Consider the following 23,731-nt stretch of genomic DNA (forward strand, 5'->3'; position numbering starts at 1 on the left):
TGAGTTAAATCATGACTTATCTGTCACGAGTAGGCCGACTTCTGGCAGGTGTCTGATGATGAGCAAAGCTGAACCCTGCCCACCCCTCTGAGGTCAATCTAGTTTCTCATGGAAAGGAGCAACACAATTTTTGCCTACAGAAACCTTGAACGGTTGCAAACATTTCAGTCTTGCAGATTTTTTTTGGCCTTCAGGTAGCAGGATGACCCATCATAATTTTTTTTTTACTTTGGTTTAAAATGTCATACAAAGCTTTAGGGCTTAGTCAGGTGTCTGGACCCAGCCAGTTGTGCTATGTTCAACAAATAGTGGTTAAGCAAACAGTAGCTTGGTATAATGTACAATTCAATTCTGTATCTCCTCAACTTTCTTTGCTGTTCACAGAGGTTATAAACCCTGTTGAGACCTTGGCGATAAAAAACAAAAGCATTGGTGGGGGAATACAGGCTATCATGTCTAGACCCTCTGAATTCACTCCAGATCCCATCTGTGCTTCTTGTTCAGGAGGCAATCCAGTTAGACGGGGAGATCTTCTTTGCGCTTCTCCGACGAGCATCTCCCATTGCCTATCGTCACCTGAAGAGATACAAGATCGACCCCATCTTGTATATGACTGAGTGGTTTATGTGCATCTTCTCCCGGACCTTGCCTTGGTGTTCCGTGTTACGCGTGTGGGATATGTTTTTCTGCGAAGGTGAGCTATGACTTTCAATTCTCTTTGGATTTCTGTCAATTGCTGCACGCCTGTTTCTTCCCTTACACAGATTCCATCAGGAAGGGAAAAACCCACAGTGATTCTGCAATGTCTGATTTTTTTGCCCCCTGAAATGTTTTTAATTCACTTGAGGAGAACCTCCCTCAACCATTATTTAAAAAGTCCTGGCCAGCATCTTAGCAGTCTCAATGGCTGTTTAACAAAAAAACAAACAAACAAACAAACAAACAAACCAAATGGATAGAAGGAGAGAAAGAGAAGAATTATATGATGTCAAATCTAGTCTAACATGATTATTCTCGAAATGATACTGGGAATCATTCAATCTCTTTACCAGGAGAACTAAGCTGATGAGTCAGATGTTTGTGAATTATGCATGGTATTGAAAAAATTGATTTTGTCTGTCTCAGCGCTGGTGCATTGTAACTTAGAATTCCATTGCATTCCACAAGGCTTGTCTTTGCAAGAATGCTTGGAATGCATGGAATAATAGCTCCAGTATTTATTTTATTCTTATTTATTTATTCAATCAAGCCCTCCTCAACCAAATGACTCTTTGTGCTAGAACCCAGGATTATTAAATAAAAAATGTGGTTATAGCAAAACATTCAAGATAGGCCAAATGATTTTCTACACAGGAGCTTACAATTGAATCCTCTTTGTTCTACAAGGTAATGGTGATTAGTAATTCAGTGAGCAATAAAATGCAGATTAGAGCCAGGGATAGGTGGTATATTTTCCTAGTAGCTGACAACATACACCTTCACAGATACCCAGGGGCCTCTGAATGGTTGCACTTTGTATAAAATGGGGTGCTGGATTTGAGAGCCAAATTCAGCTAGGATTGTTTTAAAATCTTACAACATTTCTCCTTTAATGGATTTGGTTTCTTCAACGGCATCAAATCTTGCATTTGTGACCATATCCTTGGGCCTCTATTCCAACTTTCTTTCCCCTTTTTCTTTGATTTGATTCTTTCTTCCTTCTGTTTATCTTTTTGCAGGAGTGAAGATAATTTTCCGGGTGGGCTTAGTGCTACTCCGGAATGCCTTGGGCTCAGTGGACAAATTGCGGTCTTGTCAAGGCATGTATGAGACGATGGAGAAACTGCGAAATCTCCCGGTTCAGATCATGCAAGAGGAATACTTGATCCATGAGGTGAGAATCCCAACTTTTTTCTTTGTTGCTTCTCTTTACGTATATTGCTGCCCCAAAGTTTTTTGGCTGGGTAATAAAACAAGGTTTTCAAATATAATGTAAACCAAGAATGTGAACTATGGAAATTTTACAAAAAGCGGATTTCAACTCCCAGAATCCCTGAGCCAACCATGCTGCAGGCTATCTTACCTGACCATTGGGCAGCATCTCTTCTCTTCTCCCAAGGTCATCCCACATATATCACATTACATCATCTCAAAACTCTCCATTTCCCTGAGATCCTCAAGCCTGCTGAAATAGTCACGTTTTGAATTTATTAATGGATTTTAAATTCAGAAACTTAGTTGGGATGCTTAATGCTTTCTGAATGTCACATTTACACAGTAATTTGAAATTGACCGATAAGAATATCTGTAGCTTTTCTTTAACTATGTAATTAAAAAATATTTAAAAAGCTTTTCCTGGCTTTAATGCTGTGATGGGCATTGCTAGGGTTGTGTATTTGTGGGTGTGTTGTTGGGGCAATGTGCTGATTTTGTAAACAGCTAAAAAAGAATGCTGTAAAGCACTTAGAAGTAGTATATAAGTCTAGGCACTATTGCTTTATGTATAAAAGCAAAGGATCTGGTTCTATTAACAAGGATTTTGAATGGGATCTGCTCCTGCTTGCATGTACTTCATGACAAAGTCCTCAGCTGTAGAAGGGAAGGTGGATCAAAAGATGCCACATATAGTTATTCCTCCTTCCCCTGTTTCTTTCTTCCTCTCTGATTCAGGTGATCAATCTTCCAGTTACTGAAGCCCTCATTGAGCGAGAGAATACCACCCAGCTAAAGAAATGGCGGGAAACTCGGGGGGAGCTCCAGTACAAGCCCTCCCGCCGACTCCATGGCTCACGAGCCATCCAAGAGGAGCGCTACCGTATGAACCCTCCCCTGACAGCCAGCGCCAGCCTCCTGAGCCTCACAGGACTAAAGCACAGGGTTGCCCTAGGCAGCATCAGCGGTCCCTCCTTCTCCCCAGCTCATTCCATAAGTACCCTGGCTGAGTCTCCTTCACCTTCCCGGGTCCCTGTTGCTGCCCAGAACCAGGTGGTGGTATCCGAAGGTCTTCACGCTGCCCTGCCTTCCCCTACCGGGAATAACACTCCCTTGGGTGGCCCTAAGAAAAGCAGCATTAGCAAAGCGGAAAAGCGAAAAGAAAAAGAACGGGAGAAGCAAGAGAAGATAGAGAAGGAGAAGCAGAAGCTGCAGAAGGAGCGGGATAAGAAGCTGCAGAAAGAGCGGGAGAAGCAGGAAAAGGAGCGGGAGAAGCAGGAGAAGGAGCGGGAGAAGAAGCAGCAGAAAGAACGAACCAAAGAGGAAGCCAAGTTAAAGAAAGAGAAGAAGCTGTCTTTGAGGAAAAAAGAACCCAAATCGGCCCCTGAAGATGGAAGAGATGGAGAAACCTCAGGGGGCTCTGTGCTCCAGGACACTTATTTTTGAATAATACTAAAGGGGTGGGACAGCACAAGGCTGAGCAACTCCCGAGGACCAAAAACATGGTTGCCTCTAGAGGCATAATGTGGTTGAAGGACCCAAAGGAATAGAGGAGAGGTACGCCAAGGGGAATCGCAACTGGAAACGGAAATCCCCCAGACTGAGGGTCAGAGGGGGTTGGAGGAGAATTACCTGGAGTCCATGGGGTTACCTCTTTTGTGTGCCTGAGGTGGGCTTGAGTCCCCCATCCTGCTCTCCTCGACCGTAAGGACCAGAGAGAAAAAGTCCACAATAGCTGCTGTGCTCTATGCATAGATATGGAACTTGGAGGCCCCCATGTGAATTTCACCACAACCGACAGATGTAACTACGCAACACGCCTCTGTCCCCTCCAAGCTGGGAGCCTAACCAAGGAATCAATTGCATTCTATACAAGTACTTTGTACAGAACCGCTTCCCTTTAAAACTGTTTACCGCTCCACAGATGACATAATCTCCCTCCAGAAAGGCAAAGTATGGACTCTGCCCCCTCCCCGATATTAAGAGACTCTTCTGCCATTGCAAAGTGGATTAGCCCTTTTAACATTATCGCATATTTCCCCCTACCCACCCAATTCTCTTCGACCTGATGGGCTCCACAGGGCACTTAGGAAACATCCCATATAGATAGGTACTCTCTCTTCCCCCCCCCTTTTGCATGGCTTCTTACAGGCTAAGCTAGCTGCCTTGTCTCCTGGCCAAATCGCCTTTCTTTTCAGAACCATTTGTTGATAGGCAGACATGGAACCAGGGTAGCTTCTTCGAGCTTGGACCTTCAAGAAAAGAAAAGCTTGGTCCTGTTGTTTTTTTAAAATGATGTGTGTCAAAACTGTGGCAGAAGATTAAGGAAGCTAGTTCCCATATAAGGGATTCCTAGCAGTCAACAAGGGAAAAAAAACCCCTCAGTTTCTAGAAAAGTTTGCTGCATTGGTGCAGAAAAGAGAAGTAATTAGATTGGGTTCGAAAGAGAGGCTGCATTTTCTGGTTTTCTGATTTTGACATGTAGTCAAATAGTTTCAGTCAGAACAAAGGGGAAAAAAAGGTCAATTTCCTTGCCCTTCAGAAATAGCTTTTGGCAGAAACATTCCTGAGAAATCTAGGAGTGTAACCTTTATCTGACCGCTTGCTATTTTATCCAAAAGAGGTATTTACTTTTGGGGAGAACTTCTGTCCCCTACAAGAGATTTTGGCAAACTGTGTCTCCCCAAATGGATATAACTGTAAATTATTGAAATGTTTGTTACATTTAGCTTTTAATCCTATCCCTTAAAAACAAAAGATCCTTCTCTATTACAGAATAAATTCCTTAAGAATTAGTTTTTAACCTCCACTGATTACTTAGATAGTTCCTGGGGTGTACTTTTTGAAGATAACTGAAAATGTTTTCCAATTTTAGCGCTGCTCCCCTGTCTTTTCACAAAACCAACAGGGTTTCTTGAGCAGTGGCTGATAAAGCTGGTTTAAAACTGGTTTATAGCTTGTTGATGTAGATATTAACAAATATGATGCATGCCTGATTTCCTTGTCCCACAAAAATGGGCCTTTAAAGCAGTATTTCTCAACCTTAGCAAATTTAAGATGTGGGAACTTCAACTCCCAGGATTCCCCAGCCAGCATGGGAAATGGTTGAGGAATTTTGGGAGTTGAAGTCCATACATCTTAAAGCTGCCAAATTGGGAAACACTATTTTAAAGTAATCGGAATGTATTTTGCTCTAGACATTTTTTTTTTCTGTGGTTCGCTGTGCGGCCACAATGGAGATCTGTTTCCTTTTAAGGAACTACGTGCCGATAACTGCCTTGCAAACCTTTAATGGTGGAGCAGAAGGCAACTGTCAAAACTCTGGGTTTCTATTCTATGCAGTCTAGGAAAATAATATTGGCAGGTCATAGGGTTGATAAGTTTAGGAATGGTGGAAAGAGGTTTGGGGAGTTTGAAACTGGAAGATAAATTCTTGCTGCTTTGGAAGTCAGACTGGGCTACAGTATTATGAGTCCATACTGGATTCGTGAGTTCCCAATTCTTCCGCAGCATCTTTTCCTTCTCTTGTGTCATGTTCTCTGCAGTTGTGAATAGTTTGAAAATCATGAGCCTGTTTCAGAATCTCACTTCCCCAAATATATCTGTACCAAATAGCAGTTTCTCTTTGGATTCACATCCCTAATGAAAATGTTCTATTAGTCTATTCTCCTCTTTGTATATACTTTTTCTCTCTAACACATATATTATATATATGTTTCAGTATTGTAATTATGTATACAGATTCTTTGGGGGTTTTTCTTTGACCTTGTGCTCTTATTTAATGGGACAGACACTGGAAATTAGGAATCCATCATCTCCCCATGCCTTATTGTTATTTTTAAAGTTTTTTTTTAACCGCTGCCCCTAATTTGGTCAAGCAGTAAATTACAAATAACAACTCTTCGCTGTCCTACTTGTTAATACTTTTTCTTTGTTTTTTTAAAATAATTTGTGCTTCATTTTTATTAGATTTCCTCCTCCCTCCTGCATTGCTTTGTCTAAAAATGTTAACAAAACAAAATGGAGACCAAGTTTGTTGAGTGACTTTGTTAACCAAGGATGAATTGGACTGAAATTCCAACACTGGAGGGTTTTTAAGGAAAGATTGGACAACCATTTGTCTGAAATGGTGTAGATTTTCCTGCTGGAGCAGGGGGCTAGATTAGCATACTTCCAAGGTCCCTCCCAGCTCTGTTTTGTTGTTATTCTGAATTAAGCTATTTATTTTTATGGGATGGTTCAAATCGAAAACAATGGTTTGTTTATTGAAGAAGTCCGGGTTCAGAAAGCCTGTATCACACAAATTTCAGTTAACCAGAGGGAGATGGATTCAGACCACCCAGACCCAGAGTGATGTAGATTTAGTCCTAAATAGACCAGATTGTCCTGAGAGTCAGAGAAATTCCTTCTGGACAGCTAACTGCATTCTCTGACATTTGTGACTGAAATCAAGTCCTAGAGAGGTTTTGCTAAAACCTGGTTTTTCTAGGCACTCCATCTTGTTGTACATTTCATCCCATGCCCTATGAGGGCAGGGGGCAAAATGGATGTGAGAGTGGCTGATTTTCCCCTAAACTGTCCAAGGTTGTTCCATCTCGTATGGTGCCACCCCAGATTTGTTTTCCCCTTCAGAGGGAAAACTGTAGGAAATGGAAAGGGAGATGGCGCCTTCTTTGGCAGCTGCCAAATGAATGATCTGATCATCCAAGACTCGTGTGGACAGGCCTGGCATGGGGGAGAGGTGAAATCTTGGTTCACAGCAAAGCCTCCAGTTGGGTCAGCCCTTTGAAGCATTTTACCCTCTGGGTCTGTTACAATGATTTGGACACATTGCACATCCTGTTCTTTGAATAATACCTGGGTGGGCACCTGGTGGAATTTCACTTTGCTCTCTTGCTGATCAGTAATATGAATATGAATCTGCCACAATTTGAACTTGCATTCCCCTCCACACATTTCTGTTGCAGTTCCTTAAGCATTTTTATGAGTTTAATTAGGCTGGGGAAACTGGGAGGGAGGCTGTGAAGCTGATAAGGAAATATAGTGGTACCTTGGTACTCATCATTAATTGGTTCCAGGAGGCGCAATGAGTACCAAAAATTAATAAGTACCAAACAAATTTTTCCCATAAGGAATAATGTTGTGAGTCGCAAGCCAGCCAACACCAACAAATTCTAGCTGGTGCACTGAATGCCAAACAAACAATGAGTTCCCAGGACAAAAATTTTCACATCAAAATGTATTGAGTACCAAATTGGGTGAGTTTCAAAGCAGTCCAGTGGCGAGATACCACACTAAATATTTCACATCCCTTTTTTTCTAAGAGTAATTTCCATGAGATTCCTTTCCTTCTTCTTAGCCCATACATTCTGTGATTTTGTAGCCCTCCAGATGTTGAAATCAATTCCTTGGGCACAGCCCAGAGCTCCAATCTTTCTGGCTTTGCAGACTGGCAGGGATGGCAGGCAAGTGTGCTCACATGTGCAGTTCTACTTGTGTGAGTGGTGGGTATGCATGCCTGCTGTGTGAGCTCGCCTACCACTTCCACAGCCCAGTTCCGAATGGCTCAAGGCCCAATAGTGAGCCGCGGCCCAGGGGTTGGGGACTCCTAGTCTAGCCAATAGGGAAGTAACGACATCATCTGGACAGTCATTTGTCCCTCACATTTGTGAGTGTTCATGTTTCATTGGAAACATGGCAGAAGTAGGAAAGGAAAATGAAGCACTATATTCTGGAACCTAAAACAAGGAGTAAAGTATAAATATGCTGGGATTATAATTACACCTAAAATTATATATATGTCAAGTTTCCGAAAGATGCCCTAATTAATTCATGAACCATGATCCAAACTTCAAAGGAAATGTATTCATTTATTAGAAGAACCATTCCGGCAATACTCGGATGCAGTTAGGACTGATCCTACGTAGATTTACGTTCCCCTATGACCCTGTCTCTCCCCTTCTCTCTGGTCATGTCATAAATCACGTTCTCCAATTAACCACTTTGGCTGGCTGTGAAATCTAACACCCTCCTTCTGATTGCGGTCAGAAAGAATTTATGGAATTCACTTCAGTTCTCTCTCCCTCCTGCTCATGGTAACTTGAAAGCTTTGCAAATTGACATATAATTATACTGGGATTATCCTGTGAACCCGATTCTTTATTCTCTTTGTTGCCAACTGAAACCTCCCCCCAACTAAATTTTCATTCTGGTAATACATACATACATATATTTGCCTTAATTTTAAATAAAGTATAGTAGTTTATGCTAGGATTTAGGTCATAGGACACAGTTCAGTTTTATCCTTTTTTGTTGTGCTTAAGAATCTGGACAGAAAACTTTGAGATTTGAGATTTTCTTCAGAATAAATAGTATTCAACATCTCATCTCTGCTGCGTATCAAGAGTTTCCTGCAAAAGGGAAGCAGGTATTCCCAGGGTGCACCCCTTTCATTGGCTCCCCAAAGTTAGAACATCCTTCAGACTCCAATCTGCTACTACAGGGAGATCATGTTGAGAATCGCCCAATGATTCTATGCAGAATCAGATTTCAGAAAAGGTGTGGGTTCTTCTTGGAGTCTGAAGTAAGGATTTTTTTTTTCTAAAGCTGTACTAAATAAAGGCAGCGCATCACAAATGCTGCAACTTGTAGTAAAGCTTGAGGAAATCCTTAATAAATGATACATAGAAACAGTATTTCCACTCAAAGTAGAAGAAAAAGATAATCATTGGGGAAACATTATCATCCCTGGTTTATCTACAGTGGTATTTGATAGGCCAGAGAAGATCCTCTAAGATGGATACTGCTGACGTCAAACTAATAGCCCTGGTGGCGCAGTGGTTAGAACCCAGTATTGCAGGCTAATTCTACCCACAGCCAGGAGTTTCATCCTGATTGGCTCAAGGTTGACTCAGCCTTCCATCCTTCCAAGATTGATAAAATGTGAACCTAGATTGTTGGGGTCAGTATGCTGACATTTGTAAACCACCCAGAGAATGTTGTAAAAGCACAATGGGGCAGTATATAGGCCTTAAGTGCTATCGCTATTGCTAATACTCATTTAATTAGCATGCCTGCACCGCAGTGGCTTTGCTGCCTAGAAATTGTCAGTTGTAGCCCCAGCTGTCTAGATAGTATCAGACAGCAGAAACCAGTATAGACAGACTTTTTTCAAAACTGCATTCCAGTTGCTTTATTCTAAGCATACATTTGGGAATCTATGTGTCAGTGTTCCAGGTAACAGACCCAAGGAAATCAAAACTCCTGAGGCTTAGAATTTCCTCAAAGTGTGAATTTATTAGGAATGTCCTATTGGCACAGCTGATGAAGACCTGCCTCTGAAGGACCTGGAGTTTTCCCCACCCAAATCAAAACCCCACGTTCTTGCCCCCAGGTCACACGTTCACCACATGACCCAATCAGGTCATAGTCTCAGCTCCGGCTGACTCTTGTCCAAGCTCTTCCAATACCTGGTACAGCGTCCTTGGCTCCCACAGGAAAGAATGTTATTTTGGCTATACATACCCCTCAGCTATCTCTTATCTCCCGCCTCACGTCCCCACAGCTTCAACACACTGAAGATGCTCCCAAAATGGCTTCAGAGCTGACACTGGTTATTTTTGTTAGTAATAGGCCCCTGCTGTCTAGTATAGATCAGGCTGCAGTATTTGTGGATCCCAATCCTACCTTAGTGGAAAACAGTATTTTGACTCTTCCTGGAAAAGATTGTGGCAGGGAACCACTCTTTCATTCAGGATAGGTGACTTTGTTCACTAGACATTGGTGTAATTAAAACCCACAATAAGAAACCCACAAATGTCCCTTTCCTAAGAAGAGCTCTTGTTCTTCCTGAGTGCTGCTGCATTTCGGTCAAAAAACCTCGGCTCTCAACTTTTTCCAAAGACATATTTATTAAAAGCGTTTAAAGAAGAACCAATATTTTGAAACAAGAATTATCTTTTTCACCGATAGCGACCCCACTGAAACTGAAATTAGGTGCCTCCAAATTCATTGGTCACAGCCAAATGTTTGGGGATTGCTGATTGCCCTATTTAAAATGCATCAAATTCTCTATTTCTGGGACATGCTTCCCCTTTCGCTCCTGCCACTTTATCCTAGCCCTTTTGACATCTTTCCCAAATTCTTGATGGAGGCAAGCAAAATCCATGTTGAAGAACCTTCTTTGTTCTACCAGTTTCGGAAGCGACAGGGATAGGTCTGTTGCCTTGCAGCTTGCTTCTTCCTTAGAGTATTGTTGGCTCTTCAACCGGTGAAATTGGCCTTCTAACTCGGTAACCAATGCTCGGAAGTACTCGAATCCCGCCGTGCTCAGAGCTCGCACCCAGTCTTCCATGGTCTCTTGATCCTCAGCTGCCATCATATAAGACTGGTCAGGCAAGTTATCGGGGTAGCAGATTTTAAAAGTATGAAGCTCTGAGGTGGATTCCTGCAACTCCACTGTGCAGCCTTCTAACACAATGAGTTGACTAGGAGCCCTGTCTCCAGGCTGTTCCCGGAAGAGAAGAAGATTTCCTCGGAGCTCACACCAGCAGCACTGATAGGAAGCGGTGCGGTTATTTTTCTTATAAAGCATGCCCTGCCGGTCTGGGGGCTGATCCAGGTGGGAAGAGGTAAGGATGCTGGCAATGTGGAGTTTGATGGCGGACTGGCTCTGAAACTGGAGAGAGATGAGGAAGCATACAGACAAATAATGAGGAAGATGAAGGAGCTAAAAGAGGAACTGAGCTGAGCACTTTTCCTTAAGCAAGGCTTCCACATGTGTGGAATTATATTTCCCCCAGCAACCTGGGCAAGTTATAGTTCATTAGCAAAGGATGTTTAAGTCATGCTTAAAGAGCCGTGGTGGCACAGTGGTTAGAATGCAGTATTGCAGGCTAATTCTGCCGACTGCCAGCAGTTCGATTCTCACCGGCTCAAGGTTGACTCAGCTTTCCATCCATCTGAGGTCGGTAAAATGAGGACCCAGATTGTTGGGGGCAATATGCTGATTCTGTAAACTGCTTAGAGTGGGCTGTAAAGCACTGTGAAGTGGTATATAAGTTCTATTGCTCCCTTTGCTTTAAGAAAGGGTAGAAAGCCATTCAAAACTGTCTAGGGCAGGCCTGTCAAACTGGCAGCCTGGAGGCCGGATGTGTCATGTGCAGGCCACGCCCACCCCAGCTCCGCAAAGGCAAAAAATGTTGCGATACGTTATATGACGTGATCGATTTTGACACCTGTGATCTAGGGGTTTTGAGGCACTACAGAGAAATTCCTCCTCTGGCCATGATTGTCATCTGCCACCACCTCCCTCTCAGCTATTGGAGTTGTGAATCAAAGAGCACTAATATTTTTAGTGCCTCATGACCTACTATGCAGAAGGGGACAGAGAGATGTAGCTACAGCAGTGTTTCTCAAGCTTGGGAAGGTTAAGATGCATGGAGTTCAACTCCCAGAATTCCTCAGCCAGCATAGCTAGCTAGGGAATTCTGAGAGTTGAAATCTACACATCTTAACCTTCCCAAGATTGAGAAACACTGAACTAGAGCATTATGCATTTACTCCATGAACCCTCTTTGTCAATCACTCCAATCTCAGGAATATCATAGGAATATTTCAACCTCCAACACTGAGGTGCCCAACAGCTGACTTAATTTTGACCACAGGGTGGGTGGGGGGAATTACCATTTTTTCTGTTGCTTGGTTTAGAAGGAGAAAATGGCAGAATTCTTGTCGATTTCACCTAGTGGAGAGAAAAAAAAATGCAAGTCCAGTTTTTGAGACATTTTAGTTTTTCAACAGTGATTTTTTATTTTGAAAAATCAACTGTTCTATTTCTTTGGTTAAGTTATTCTTTTTTTAAAAAAGGAAAGTGACAAGAGAAGGGGAGAGGCATGTTTCTGGGCCACATGCCTCTCCCCTCCTCTTGTCAGTAGGTAGGTTGGAGTGGTGTTTGCTTACCTTGAAAGGAAATTCAGCATATGAACCAGGTATTACTGCTAGCACTACTAGACAACACTACTTTTGATACTTAATAGAAAAAGAGGGAGGGAGGGACCTTTCTGGTGAGCTGAGGGGGGCAGAGCAAGGATGACACAATGCAATTAAACCATAATTTACTTGGGTTTGGCTGAAGTGTGACTTCACTGGACAGCCAGTTTGAGGTAGTGGTTAAGCTAGAAAGTAGCAGACCATGAGTTCTAGTCCTGCTTTGGCCTGGGAACAAAGCAATGGCAAAGCGCTTCCAAAAACCCTTGCCAAGAAAATTGCCAGGACGTATCTAATGAGTCACCAGAGCCGAAAACTGATCTGAAGGCACCAAAAATTGCCAACTTCAGCATTGTGGCTTGGAACCTGTCAAACAGCCCTATGATTTATTTACTGCTGCATAGCAAAGGTAAACTGAATAGGTGGCATCCCATGAGCACTAATGGGCAGCCAATGATCCGAATCTACAATAATCTCAGAGGGAGATTAAGAAGCAGATAAGAAGAAAATTCTCCTTGCTCCTATCATTCTGTATTGGAAAGTTTTGTTTGAAAATAAAGACAGAGGCTCAGAGCCAGGGAAAGAGAATGGAAATAAATAGCATCTTCCTTCTGATGGAGGTCTGAATCTATTAGGGAAGTGTTTCTTAAGCTTGACATCTTTAAGAGGTGAGGATGTCAATTACCAGAATTCTGGGAGTTGAAGTCCACACCTCTTAAAGTTGTCAAGGTAGAAAACTATTGTATTAGGAAATGGGGGGAAAATAAGGGAAGCAAGCAAAATGTTTTACTTCAGGAAACTGTGTGTCCCAGAAGATTAGATATACCTCTAGACAAAACTAACATTTTAAGTTTTATTGTGTCTGAAATGTATTTTTTCTATGCAAGCTCAGTATTTGTATTTATTTATTTTTTTGCAACTTTATAAGCAGCTACTTCTACACTGGATCCAGACCAATGGCTCTGCTCAGACATATTTTCCTTTATATTTTTCTAAAGTCCCTTGGAAATTGAGTAGCTATATATTTTCCCCTGTTTTTGCCACTCAATCTTTGGCATGGGAGGACTTAAAGCTAAAAATTGTCTTCCTCAAGTTGCATTTAAATTATCTCTAGAGGGACTGTTTCCAAAGGGGAGAGGAAAGTCATGTACCTCAACACTAAAGACCCAGGATTTGGGACTCTATATTTTTTTTCCTTTTAAATTGCCAGATGAGCAACATAGCTTGTGAGAATCCTCTGTCCCACATATGCCGGAGCAGGATGCCAAGAGTGATGCCCCTTTGAAAACACTTGGTATCAGCAGGAACTACCAAGCCTATGCATCAAGACAGGAGACAGAGATAATCCTCGATTTACAATAATTCATTTAGTGACTGTTCAACATCACAACAGCACTGAAAAAAATGACTTATGATCATTTTTTAACCATTGCAGTCAATCAAAAGCGATCAAAATTTGACTCTTGACAACTGACTCATATTTATGACAGTTGCAGTGTCCGAAGGTCACACAATCTCCTTTTGCAACCTTTTGACAAGCAAAGTCAATGGGGGAGCCAGATTCACTTAACAACCGAGTTACTAACAGTTACAACTGTGGCAAGAAAGGCCATCAAATGGGGCAAAATGCACTTAACAAATATTTCACTTACCAACAGAAATTTTGGGCTCAATTGTGGTCGTAAGTCAAGGACTACCTGTATAGACTGAGAAGGCTTCTAGTTTCAAACTTCAGCCTTTCATCCTAAGGGCTCAGCCAGGCCATTACATGGAATTTAATGCATACAGTTGGAAAGGACTTTTAAAGAAGAAATAGGATGTAAAGGTAAACACAAAATTGAAAGTTGAGGACAATGGAATAAAAGGAAAAAGACGGAGAAAAAAGAGAAATTATTTGAATGAGGAAGTACACAAATTGTTTCACAAAATAGTGATGAAGAAATACAGGGGAATGAAGAGACTTCAGAGAGTGGAAAGCCCAATACAAAAGAAATTTAAAATCTACACTGAAGTAGTACAAAATAAATGTCATTAAAAAAAAAAATCTAAGCTTTTGAGTTTGAAAGGAAAGTGGATTGCAAGGAAAGGGAAAGGGACCAATTTTGTAATCTTACATCTCCTAGATCATATTGGTTGATGAAATGACAGGCAGCCTTCAGACATGCCCAAATGGGGACTCAAAACAGTGGTGCAAGATTCTGAGTTTGCAAAAAAAAATAAAATTCAAAAGAGGCTAGGTAGGCCATTTCCAGGGATATTTAAAGTAAAGAAGATCCAGATAGAGTAATGAGAGAAAAGTATGACATGCGAGCACTTGCTGAATGCATTCAGCCCTTACCTTTGGTGCCAAATTCATCAGGTTTTCCCCTTAGATTTTTCACTGGGACAGTTTTCCTTTCCTCTCAATTCAAAAGCAATAATTTCCTAGATGAAGAGGGTGGGGCTAATGCTCACCTATGTCCTCTATCCAAGTGGCATTAAAAGTCATTTGATCTCTTGGTCCAGAGTGACAGAGATAAGAGCAGGAAATGACTTTGATCATGGTTTCTTGTTTTCTTCATCCAGACCTCCCCACAAGTGAGTTTGAAGAACAAATGGCTAGAAAAAAAGGAAGATAACTTGACCACAAGCTGGAGTTCTCTCTGGTCCTAAAGAGAACCAGTTTTAGGAGGAAAATAAATTGAATATAACACAAATTGCTCTGCAAAATAGAATCAAACAGCTGAGGTACTAATGGGTTTTTATAGCACTCTGTTTAAATGTTTGGATCTATCAAATTTTGCATGGGTGAACCTTATATTTGTTTCTAATGTTTTTTTCTTTAAAAAAACTTTCTATCCTCCTTTTTATTATTCATACTGTAAATTACTCTGAGGTGGAATCATGAACTGGTGAGGTATAGAATGATTAAAATCCTAATCAGAAAAACAATTCTAGAAATTAACTTTTCTGCTTGCTTCTGGAGGGCAGGTAGTTCAGCTTCAGAGTTACTGAAAGATAGGTGGAGTTTAACTGCTAGGTGGTGTAGTCCTCATTTAGCCACAGCCTCGACCATTTGCAATTATGGCAGTGAAGAAAAAGTAACTTTATAACCAGTCCTCGTATTTACAACCTTTGCATCAGGGGTGGGTTGCCCCCAGTTCACACTGGTTCTATAGAACCGGTAGACCCCCAACGTCATCAGAACGCTTCTGCACATGTGCAAAAGAGCGCATGTGCGAGCAAAGCAAGCTGCAAACCGGTAGTAAAGGTAAGTAAAACCCACCCCTGCTTTGCATGTGTGCAAAGCAAAGGAAAGCTGAAGTGAAATCATAAGCACAGTTACGATTTTACTTAGTGACCAGTTTGCTTAACAATCAGGTTGTTGGTTCCAATTATTGTCGCTAAACAAGAAATGGGGGAGGGGTGTGTTGAGTATTGAGTGACCGGTTCAAATGAACCAATCAATAAACGAGACTCGGGAGCGGGAAAGTTAAGTAAACGTCAGTGGCTGAAGCCGCGGACAGCTCCGGGCTATAAAAGGGGCTGCCGCGGCTGAGATTGCCATTGCAGTTACGGAGCTTGAATAAAGAGTTCGTTCACACTTAGTGTCCAGTCCTTCTTTTGCGCCCATACTTAACACTGGCGACGAAGGTGGGATTCTGAAGGACAATGAACACAACGACGCAGTTCCACAAGCAATTGACAGCCACCCCAATCAATGACTACTGACGGGTCAGATCATCGGCAACCAGCATGTCTTCAATCAGCCTACCCGCCCCATTCAACCCTGCTGGAGAAGACTGGGAAGCGTACATGGAAAGGTTCTACATGTACATGGAGGCGAACGACCTACTGAGCTTGTCGGAGCAGAGAAAGAGAGCCGTATTCCTGACCCATTGCGGCCCGGCCATCTTCAAAATGGCAAAAGCCCTCACTGCGCCGGCGGAGTTGAGGACCATGACCTGGACGTCCCTGCAAAGCATCCTGAAGGCACATTACGCTCCCCAAGCATCGTCCCTGGTAAGACGGCACGAATTTTACCGAAGGGACCAGAAGGAGGGCGAGATGATCAGTCAGTTCATGGCAAACTTAAGAGAAATTTTCGCGGCATGCGACTTTGTAAGCCTAGAGAAAGCCATGAGGGACCGTCTAGTGTTAGGACTAAGGGACCTCACGTTGCAGAGTAGATTGCTGGCCAGGCCCCAAATAACATTCAAGGAGGCCCTGGAGGAAGCCTCAGCAACGGAGGCCTCCCAGAAATCCGCAGCAGCGATGAAGAAAGTCAACAAGGGGCTGCAAGGGAAAGAGGAATCCGCGGTCCATTATGAAGAAGCAAAAACGGAATCGGAAGAAGAGGGAGAGGAGAACGAAGTGTACCACCTTAGCCCAGACTGGAGAGGACAACCAAAAGTAAGAGGAAAGAAAGACTTTTGGTGTGTGGGATGCAAGAGCAACCACCCCAGGGCAGAATGAAAGTTCCGCGACGCTATATGTCAAAGATGTGACCGAAAAGGACATATAGCAAGAGCCTGCAGAGCTACCCAGCCAGCATCCCGGAGAAATCAGCCGAACTGACCACCCAGCTCACCACAAAAGGACCAACAATTCCAGACAAATGGGAAACGACAAACGTTCAGAAGACATCGAAGGAGTGAGGATTCAGGACTGGAGAGGGGAGAAACCCACCAGACAGTCATCGTAGGCCACGCGAGCGCGGGAAGATCAAACAAAATGACGGCGACTGTCCTCATTGAGGTGGGACCCTGCAAGATGGAAGTCGATTCGAGGTCACACCTATCCATGGTATCCTGGAAGACCATAAAGCAGCTGGTTCCGGACATCTCTACCCACGTCCTCAAACACTAATGGCTCACACTAGTCGATTATCAAGGGAACTGGATTCCGGTCCTGGGCACAAAGGACTTCAACATCCAGTTCAAGACCTTCAGAGGGAAGCTTCTGCTCAGCATCGTGGACCGGGACAGGCCCAGCCTTCTGGGCCTAGAATGGTCCGAATCTTTGGGACTAGCTGTAGTCGGAATCGACCACATCGGAGGTGACCAATGGGAGGCTGACCTGATGGAGGAATTTGCGGACGTTTTCGATGGGAGTTTAGGCAAGTACAAGGGGTCCCCAATATCTTTCAGCCTAGACCCCCAGGTTGCCCCCATTAGAATAAAGCCCCGGAGGGTCCTGTTTGCACTGCGACCTAAAATAGACGAACAGCTAGATAAGCTAGTCGCCCAAGGAGTCCTAGAGCCAATCGACCATGCCAGGTGGGAGACCCCCATCGTGACCCCCATCAAGCCGGATGGGTCAGTGCGTCTCTGCAGAGACTATAAGAGCACATTAAATAAGGCTTTGCAACAAAGCGCATATCCCGTGCTGGTGGTCCAACATTTATTACACTCGTTGGGCCAAGGATGAATTTTTGCCAAGTTCAATCTGGCGCAAGCCTACCACCAGCTCCCCGTAGACGAAGCTACCACAGAAGCACAAACCATAGTGACACACCGGGGGGCATTCAAATGTAAATGCCTGCAGTTCGGAGTAAGTGTAGCCCCCGGGTTATTCCAGAGTTTAATGGAGCGGTTACTCCAAGGAATCAAGGGAGTAGTCCCGTACTTTGACAATGTCCTAATTGCCGCGAAAGATCTGAGGCAATTACGACAGCGAGTGAGAGCAGTGCTAACCCAATTCCAAGAGGTGGACTTAAAGTGAAAAAGGACAAGTGCCAATTAGCAGAAACAAAGTAGAATTCCTGGGCTACTTAATAGAGGGCTACGGAATATGTCCCACTCCAGGCAAACTGAAAGCAATTAGAGAAGCACTCACTCCCACTAACAAAACAGAGCTGCAAGCGTTTTTGGGACTATTGAATTTTTATAACATCTTCCTACAGAAGGCTACGATTGCTGAACCGTTGCACCGGCTCCTGGACAGAGTGACGGAATGGAAATGGGGAAGACCAGAAGAGACCGCGTTCAAAAAAGTGAAGGACATGTTGATGTCAGACAGAGTGCTGGTCCAATACTATGGAACTTTGCCAGTTAAACTAACGTGCGACGCATCCCCGTTTGGCGTTGGAGCGGTCCTGAGCCATTGCATGCCGGATGGACGGGAATCCCCTATTGCATTCTATTCTCTAACTTTGTCCAAGCCGGAAAGGAACTACAGCCAGTTAGACAAGGAAGCACTGGCTGCAGTTGCGGGAATAAAGCGCTTCCATGAATATTTGTACGGTCGGCAATTTCAGCTCATCACCGACCACAAACCGCTATTAGGAATTATCGCGGGGGATAAACCCACCCACCCCCATTCTGTCCCCACAAATGCTCCAGTGGATAGAATTTCTGGCAGCGTACGACCACCAACTGATCTACAGACCAGGAAAGACCATCTCCCATGCCGACGCCCTCAGCCATTGCTCATTACCGGACAGCATAGAAGACCCAGCACCCGCTGCCTACATGCTACTAATTGAAACAATGGAGAACGCACAAATATCGGTGAGAGATATCGCGAGGGCCACCGCGAAGGATGGAACGCTGGTGCGCGTTTTGAATTGGATCTGGAAGGGATGGCCGGACGGAAACCTCAGCAAGGAATTCCAACCGTTTAAAACAAGACAAACAGAACTCTCAGGGCTACGGGGGTGTGTGCTATGGGGAGACAGGGTAGTTACTGAACCACTAAGACAAGACATTTTGCACACCTTACACGAGGGCCACCCAGGGATCGTGAAAATGAAAGCATTGGCCAGGAGCTACGTGGCCAGGGATGATAAGGAGATAGAAACCTGGGTGGAAACCTGCAAACTATGTCAAGAAACCCAACCAGCACCACACTCAGCCCCCACATACGATTGGGAAAACCCGGGAGCACCGTGGTCCCGTATACATATAGATTTTGCGGGCCCATGCCAAGGGAACATATTTCTCATTATTGTGGACGCATATTCAAAGTGGCTAGAGGTCAGTCTGATGCCATCGACCACGGCAGAGGCAGTCATCAGGGTCCTCAGGAGACTTTTTGCAACTCACGGATTGCCCGACCTACTAGTCTCGGACAAGGGACCCCAGTTTATGGCTAACGTCTTCGAGATGTTTCTCACTAACCAAGGAATATGGCATGCATTGTCAGCACCAGGAAAACCATCGACTAATGGTTTGGCCGAACAGATGGTGAGATCAATGAAAGAAACATTGACCCGACTGGGCCCAGGGGACCTACAAGCCAAGATCTATAAACTTCTAAGCATTCAACACATTATGCCAAGTGCTACTACGCACCGGAGCCCAGCCGAACTTTTAATGGGAAGGAAATTGAGGTCCACACTCGACAGATTACACCCTCAGTTTAGTACAGAGAAGCCTGTCGATTCTACAAGTAAAATTAGACAATTCCAAGTGGGGGACAAAGTTTACGCAAAAAACTTTAGCGGGAACCCCCTATGGATACCAGCGGAGATCACTCGGATCACCGGCCCACTATCATACAGGCTTTCCACAGCAGACGGCAAACAGTGGAAAAGACATGTAGACCAACTGAGGGGACGAATCACAAGAAGAGACACTGAATCAACTGAAAGAGCCCTCGAGCACAGAGAGGATCGACCACCAGACGGAAACACCCCTACACCAGTACAGGAGCAGACAGAGCGAGTCGTGAGAGACCAGACAAATAACAGCAGACACTTACCTGAGAGTTGGAGCGAGGAACCGAGGAACCAGAACAGCAGTCCAGTCCAGTCCGGGGAGGAAGGAGTTAACATTCAGAAAGATAAGACCATGCCGACCACCGAGTTCGAGAGAGTTCCAAAGGCAAGACCAGAGGAGCCACGGAACTCGACCTCACACTCGGAGAATAATGGACAGACTGATCTGCACAGGTCCAGTCGCGTCCCAAGACGACCCGCCTAGTTGCGTGACTACGCAACGTAGTAGCCAAGGGATTGGACAATGCCAACTAGAGGGGAGAGGTGTTGAGTACTGAGTGACCGGTTCAAATGAACCAATCAATAAACGAGACTCGGGAGCGGGAAAGTTAAGCAAGCGTCAGTGGCTGAAGCCGCGGACAGCTCCGGGCTATAAAAGGGGCTGCCGCAGCTGAGATTGCCATTGCAGTTACGGAGCTTGAATAAAGAGTTTGTTCACACTTAGTGTCCAGTCCTTCTTTTGCGCCCATACTTAACAGGGTGTTTCAAAGCTCAGCGGTTAAAGATGCTTAGCTTATCAGCTGGAAAGCGTAGTGCCAGCCATGGAGCTATCTTTAAGTTGGAAACTTCAGGGCTGCCACAGCGGTGGATGGGCAAGCTGTGGCAATGGGAGGGGGAGGGGAGACAGTGTGGGGTGTATAGCCATAACAACATATTTTCCCTTGGGAGGAGGAAGGACATTCAGCCTGCACCTGGGGAGGCAGGACTGGGAGTCAACTACAGTTGGGACAGCGACCTGATTGGACTATGTGGCGTCCATGTGGATGCAGGGGAAGGAACTTTGACTTTATTTTGCATGGGGAAAACCCGGGGGCTTCAGATTCGTGTTTTCCCAGATGTGCCAAAATGATATCTCTAATAAATTCAGGGTTTGAGGAAAATGCCTGCCTTGGAGTTTTGATTTCGTTGGGGGTATTACTTGGAACCTGACACCTAGGTTTGAGACCTGAGCGTTGCGTGATGGATGAGCTCCTGTTACTTGCTCCAGCTCCTTCCAACCTAGCAATTCGAAACCATGCAATAGCAAGTAAATATATGTACCACTTTGGTGGGAAAGTAAGTGTTTTGTACATCTCAGCAAACAGTCATGCTGGCCACATGACCATGGAAGCATCTTTGGACAATGCTGGTTTCCCTTGGCTAAGAAACAGAGATGAGCACCACCTCCTAGAGTCAGGCATGACTGGACACGTGAAACCTTTACATGTATTACCTTTAAAGCCCTATATGGCTCAGGGCCAGGTTATCTTTGAGACCGCCTTCTGCTGTATAGCTCCCAGCGACCGGTAAGATCCCACAGAGCTGGTCTCCTCCGGCTCCCGTCAGCGAAACAATGCCGGCTGGCAGGCCCGCGGGGGAAGGCCTTCCCTGTGGCTGCTCCAGCTCTCTGGAACCAGTTACCTCCTGAGGTCCGGACTACCCCCACCCTATTGGCCTTCTGAAAAGCGATGAAGACCTAGCTTTTCTGGCAGGTCTGGGGCCATTGATCTTGCTCTTGTGATCTGGCGAGATCCGGCCATGAATGGCGTGAATGAGTTTTTAATGTTTTTAATTTTTCAATGTTTTTTTTATAATTATTTTTTAAAATGTATTGTGAGCCGCCCTGAGTCTTCGGAGAGGGGCGGCATATAAATTTAATTAATTAAATTAAATTAAATTAAATTTACCTTCTAAACAAGAAATAGCTACACCCAACAAATTTTCAATAGTTTCATTTGCATATGTTTTGGTAGATTTCCTCAGATTTCCCAGTGTCCTGATGTATTTGATATAAATTCTAAAACCTTTGGCTAGTTATGCTGGTTGAGAATTCATATGTTTTTTGAAAACTGGACTAAATAAACTGCGGGTATTATGGGTTAATCATGGGTATGGTTTATCTGTGTGCAAACAGATCTTTGCAAAAACTATTATATGACAGAATTGTTTCTGTATATCATTACTCACTCATCTGTCAAGTACCAAATTTCGGTAAGCTGCATTAGAGGAACATCTGGAGAATCCTGGCCTTTGTCTCATTTTCAAAGTATCAAGTATAGAGAAAAGGCAATTAGAAAGAGTGCAGAGAAGAGCAACAAATATGATTAGGGGACTGGAGGCTAAAACATATGAAGAACAGTTGCAGGAACTGAGTATGTTTAGTTTGATAAAAAGAAGGACTAGGGCTGACATAATAGCAGTGTTCCAATATCTCAGGGGCTGCCACAAAGAAGGGAGTCAAAACTATTCTCCAAAGAACCTGAGGGCAGGACAAGAAGCAATGGATGGAAAACTAATCAAGGAGAGAAGCAACCTAGAACTAAGGAGAAATTTCCTGACAGTTAGAACAATTAATCAGTGGAACAACTTGCCACCAGAAGTTGTGAATGCTCCAACACTGGAAGTTTTTAAGATGTTGGATAACCATTTGTCTGAAGTGGTGTAGGGTTTCCTGCCTAAGCAAGGGGTTGGACTAGACCTCCAAGGTCCCTTCCAACTCTGTTATTCTATTCTATTCTATTCTATTCTATTCTATTCTATTCTATTCTATTCTATTCTATTCTATTCTATTCTATTCTATGATGATATAGTATTGGATTTAATGCCCATCAAGCCATCAGCCAAGTAATAGCCACAATCATGTATATTGTAAAATAATGTTTTTCAAATTCAGCAACTTTTAAGATTTGTAGATTTCAATTCCCAAAATTCCACACATTTTAAAAGTTGTCAAGTTTGAAAAATATATATGTAGACCCACAGGTTCAGCAATGAAGTAAAATAAGGAAGGGCAGCAATCCTTGACAGAAAGCAAATGCGTTCTATTTTTGTGTAAAAACATAGGATGTGTTCTACCTCAATAAGACCTGTTGAATATTTCCAGCAAACTAGACTCTTGGGCTGAATGTCCTTTATTTCATGGCACCCAGGTTACAGAGGAATAAGAGCTGAACGATAATGTAAAAGTGAATCTACACTTTGCTTAAATGCAGCAACTGGTTTAATAGGATAGTTGTAGTGCCCAGTCTTTTGTATTCCCCCATTGTTGTATAAGGATCTCTGCATTCTGGTGGAACTGGTGGAACACTGGAGGATAAACTACCTTGGCTGATCTCAAAAAGCTAAGCATGAACAGAAATAATTAATAATTAATCAGGAAATTTGAAAGCAATAGATATATTGGAAAGGCAAAAAAAAAGGAGGGGGGGATTAGCAAATCATTTCCTTATTGTTGCCAGACACAAAAACCTTATCAAATTGCGAGGAGCCAAGGTTAACTCAAGGAAGTTTCCCTAAGGGAATTAAATGGTTTTACAAAGAGCTATGAAGATTCATTTAATTTTGGATTTTGTGTACAGGATTTTTTTCAGTAACTTAGAAACAGGGTAAGGTAATGTAGGCTTTTCTTGTCTGTTTGGTTGTCCCAAAGGTGCTTTTTCAAAAGGCAACTGGACTTCTGTTTTTTCTTGAAGACATTTCGTTTCTCATCCAAGAACTGAAGGCTTTTCTTCCTTATTTAGAGCTTAATTAAGATAGATTTCCTTTGGCCATGGAGTTTTTAATCTACCAATTAGAATTAATGGTCATCACATCTTTCACAGAGTTGTTTATTTAAAACTCTTCTGCCCACCTTTCTTGAATGTTCTAATTTTCTGAAGGGAAGGAATTTTGTTTTTTAAAGTTGTTCTGTTTTTCTTTCTTTTTCAAGAAAAATATTGCTGTATTGGAATATTACTTGGGATCTGCAAGGCTGGTTAAATGATATGCATGAAAATAAAAAAAATAAAAAAAAGAGGCGGGTTAGGAATAGGGGGCAGTGCTTCGGTGGTTCTCCTCCTTCCTCTCTGACCATTCGCAGTTTGTGTTGGCAGGGGGGCAGAGGTCGACCTCAAGGCACCTTATTTGTGGGGTGCCGCAAAGGTCAGTCCTCTCACCCCTTCTGTTCAACATTTATGTAAAACCGCTAGGCGAGATCATCCGTGGTTTTGGGGTAAGTGTTCATCAGTACGCTGATGACACACAGCTATACATCTCCACCCCAGACCACCCCAATGATGCCCTTGCTGTGATGTCCCGTTGCCTGGAGGCCGTGTGGATCTGGATGGGGAGAAACAAGCTCAGACTCAACCCCTCCAAGACCGAGTGGCTGTGGCT

At 43.5% G+C, this 23,731-nt stretch overlaps 2 protein-coding genes across 4 annotated transcripts in view; one reads left to right on the forward strand and one right to left on the reverse strand.

Moving 5' to 3' along the window:
* TBC1D10B (TBC1 domain family member 10B) overlaps positions 1-5,932 on the forward strand; it is a 30,971-nt gene extending 25,039 nt beyond the window's left edge. Inside the window, exons 7-9 of the mRNA XM_034419749.3 lie at positions 505-694; positions 1,719-1,873; positions 2,650-5,932. Coding sequence (XP_034275640.1) covers positions 505-694; positions 1,719-1,873; positions 2,650-3,357 — 1,053 coding nt within the window. The 3' untranslated portion in view covers positions 3,358-5,932. The remainder of the gene's footprint in view (positions 1-504; positions 695-1,718; positions 1,874-2,649) is intronic.
* A 3,865-nt stretch (positions 5,933-9,797) lies between these two features.
* LOC117666792 (sesquipedalian-1-like) lies at positions 9,798-19,673 on the reverse strand. 3 transcript variants are annotated; one of them, XM_034419747.3, is made up of 4 exons: positions 19,582-19,671; positions 14,353-14,496; positions 11,596-11,653; positions 9,798-10,588 (listed from the first exon to the last, which is right to left on the reverse strand). In XM_034419747.3, the coding sequence occupies exons 3-4, from the start codon at positions 11,596-11,598 to the stop codon at positions 9,959-9,961; spliced, it is 633 nt and encodes a 210-aa protein (XP_034275638.1). In that variant the 5' UTR covers positions 11,599-11,653; positions 14,353-14,496; positions 19,582-19,671; the 3' UTR covers positions 9,798-9,958. The 3 variants fall into 3 exon arrangements, with proteins under 3 accessions (XP_034275638.1, XP_034275636.1, XP_034275639.1); XM_034419745.3 differs by having other exon boundaries at positions 14,237-14,496; XM_034419748.3 differs by lacking the exon at positions 14,353-14,496 and having other exon boundaries at positions 19,582-19,673.
* Between the last annotated feature and the right edge of the window lie 4,058 nt (positions 19,674-23,731).

This window comes from Pantherophis guttatus, chromosome 4 (assembly GCF_059756535.1).
Source record: "Pantherophis guttatus breed Tessera chromosome 4, ASM5975653v1, whole genome shotgun sequence".
In the NCBI taxonomy this organism is placed as follows: Eukaryota; Metazoa; Chordata; class Lepidosauria; order Squamata; family Colubridae; genus Pantherophis; species Pantherophis guttatus.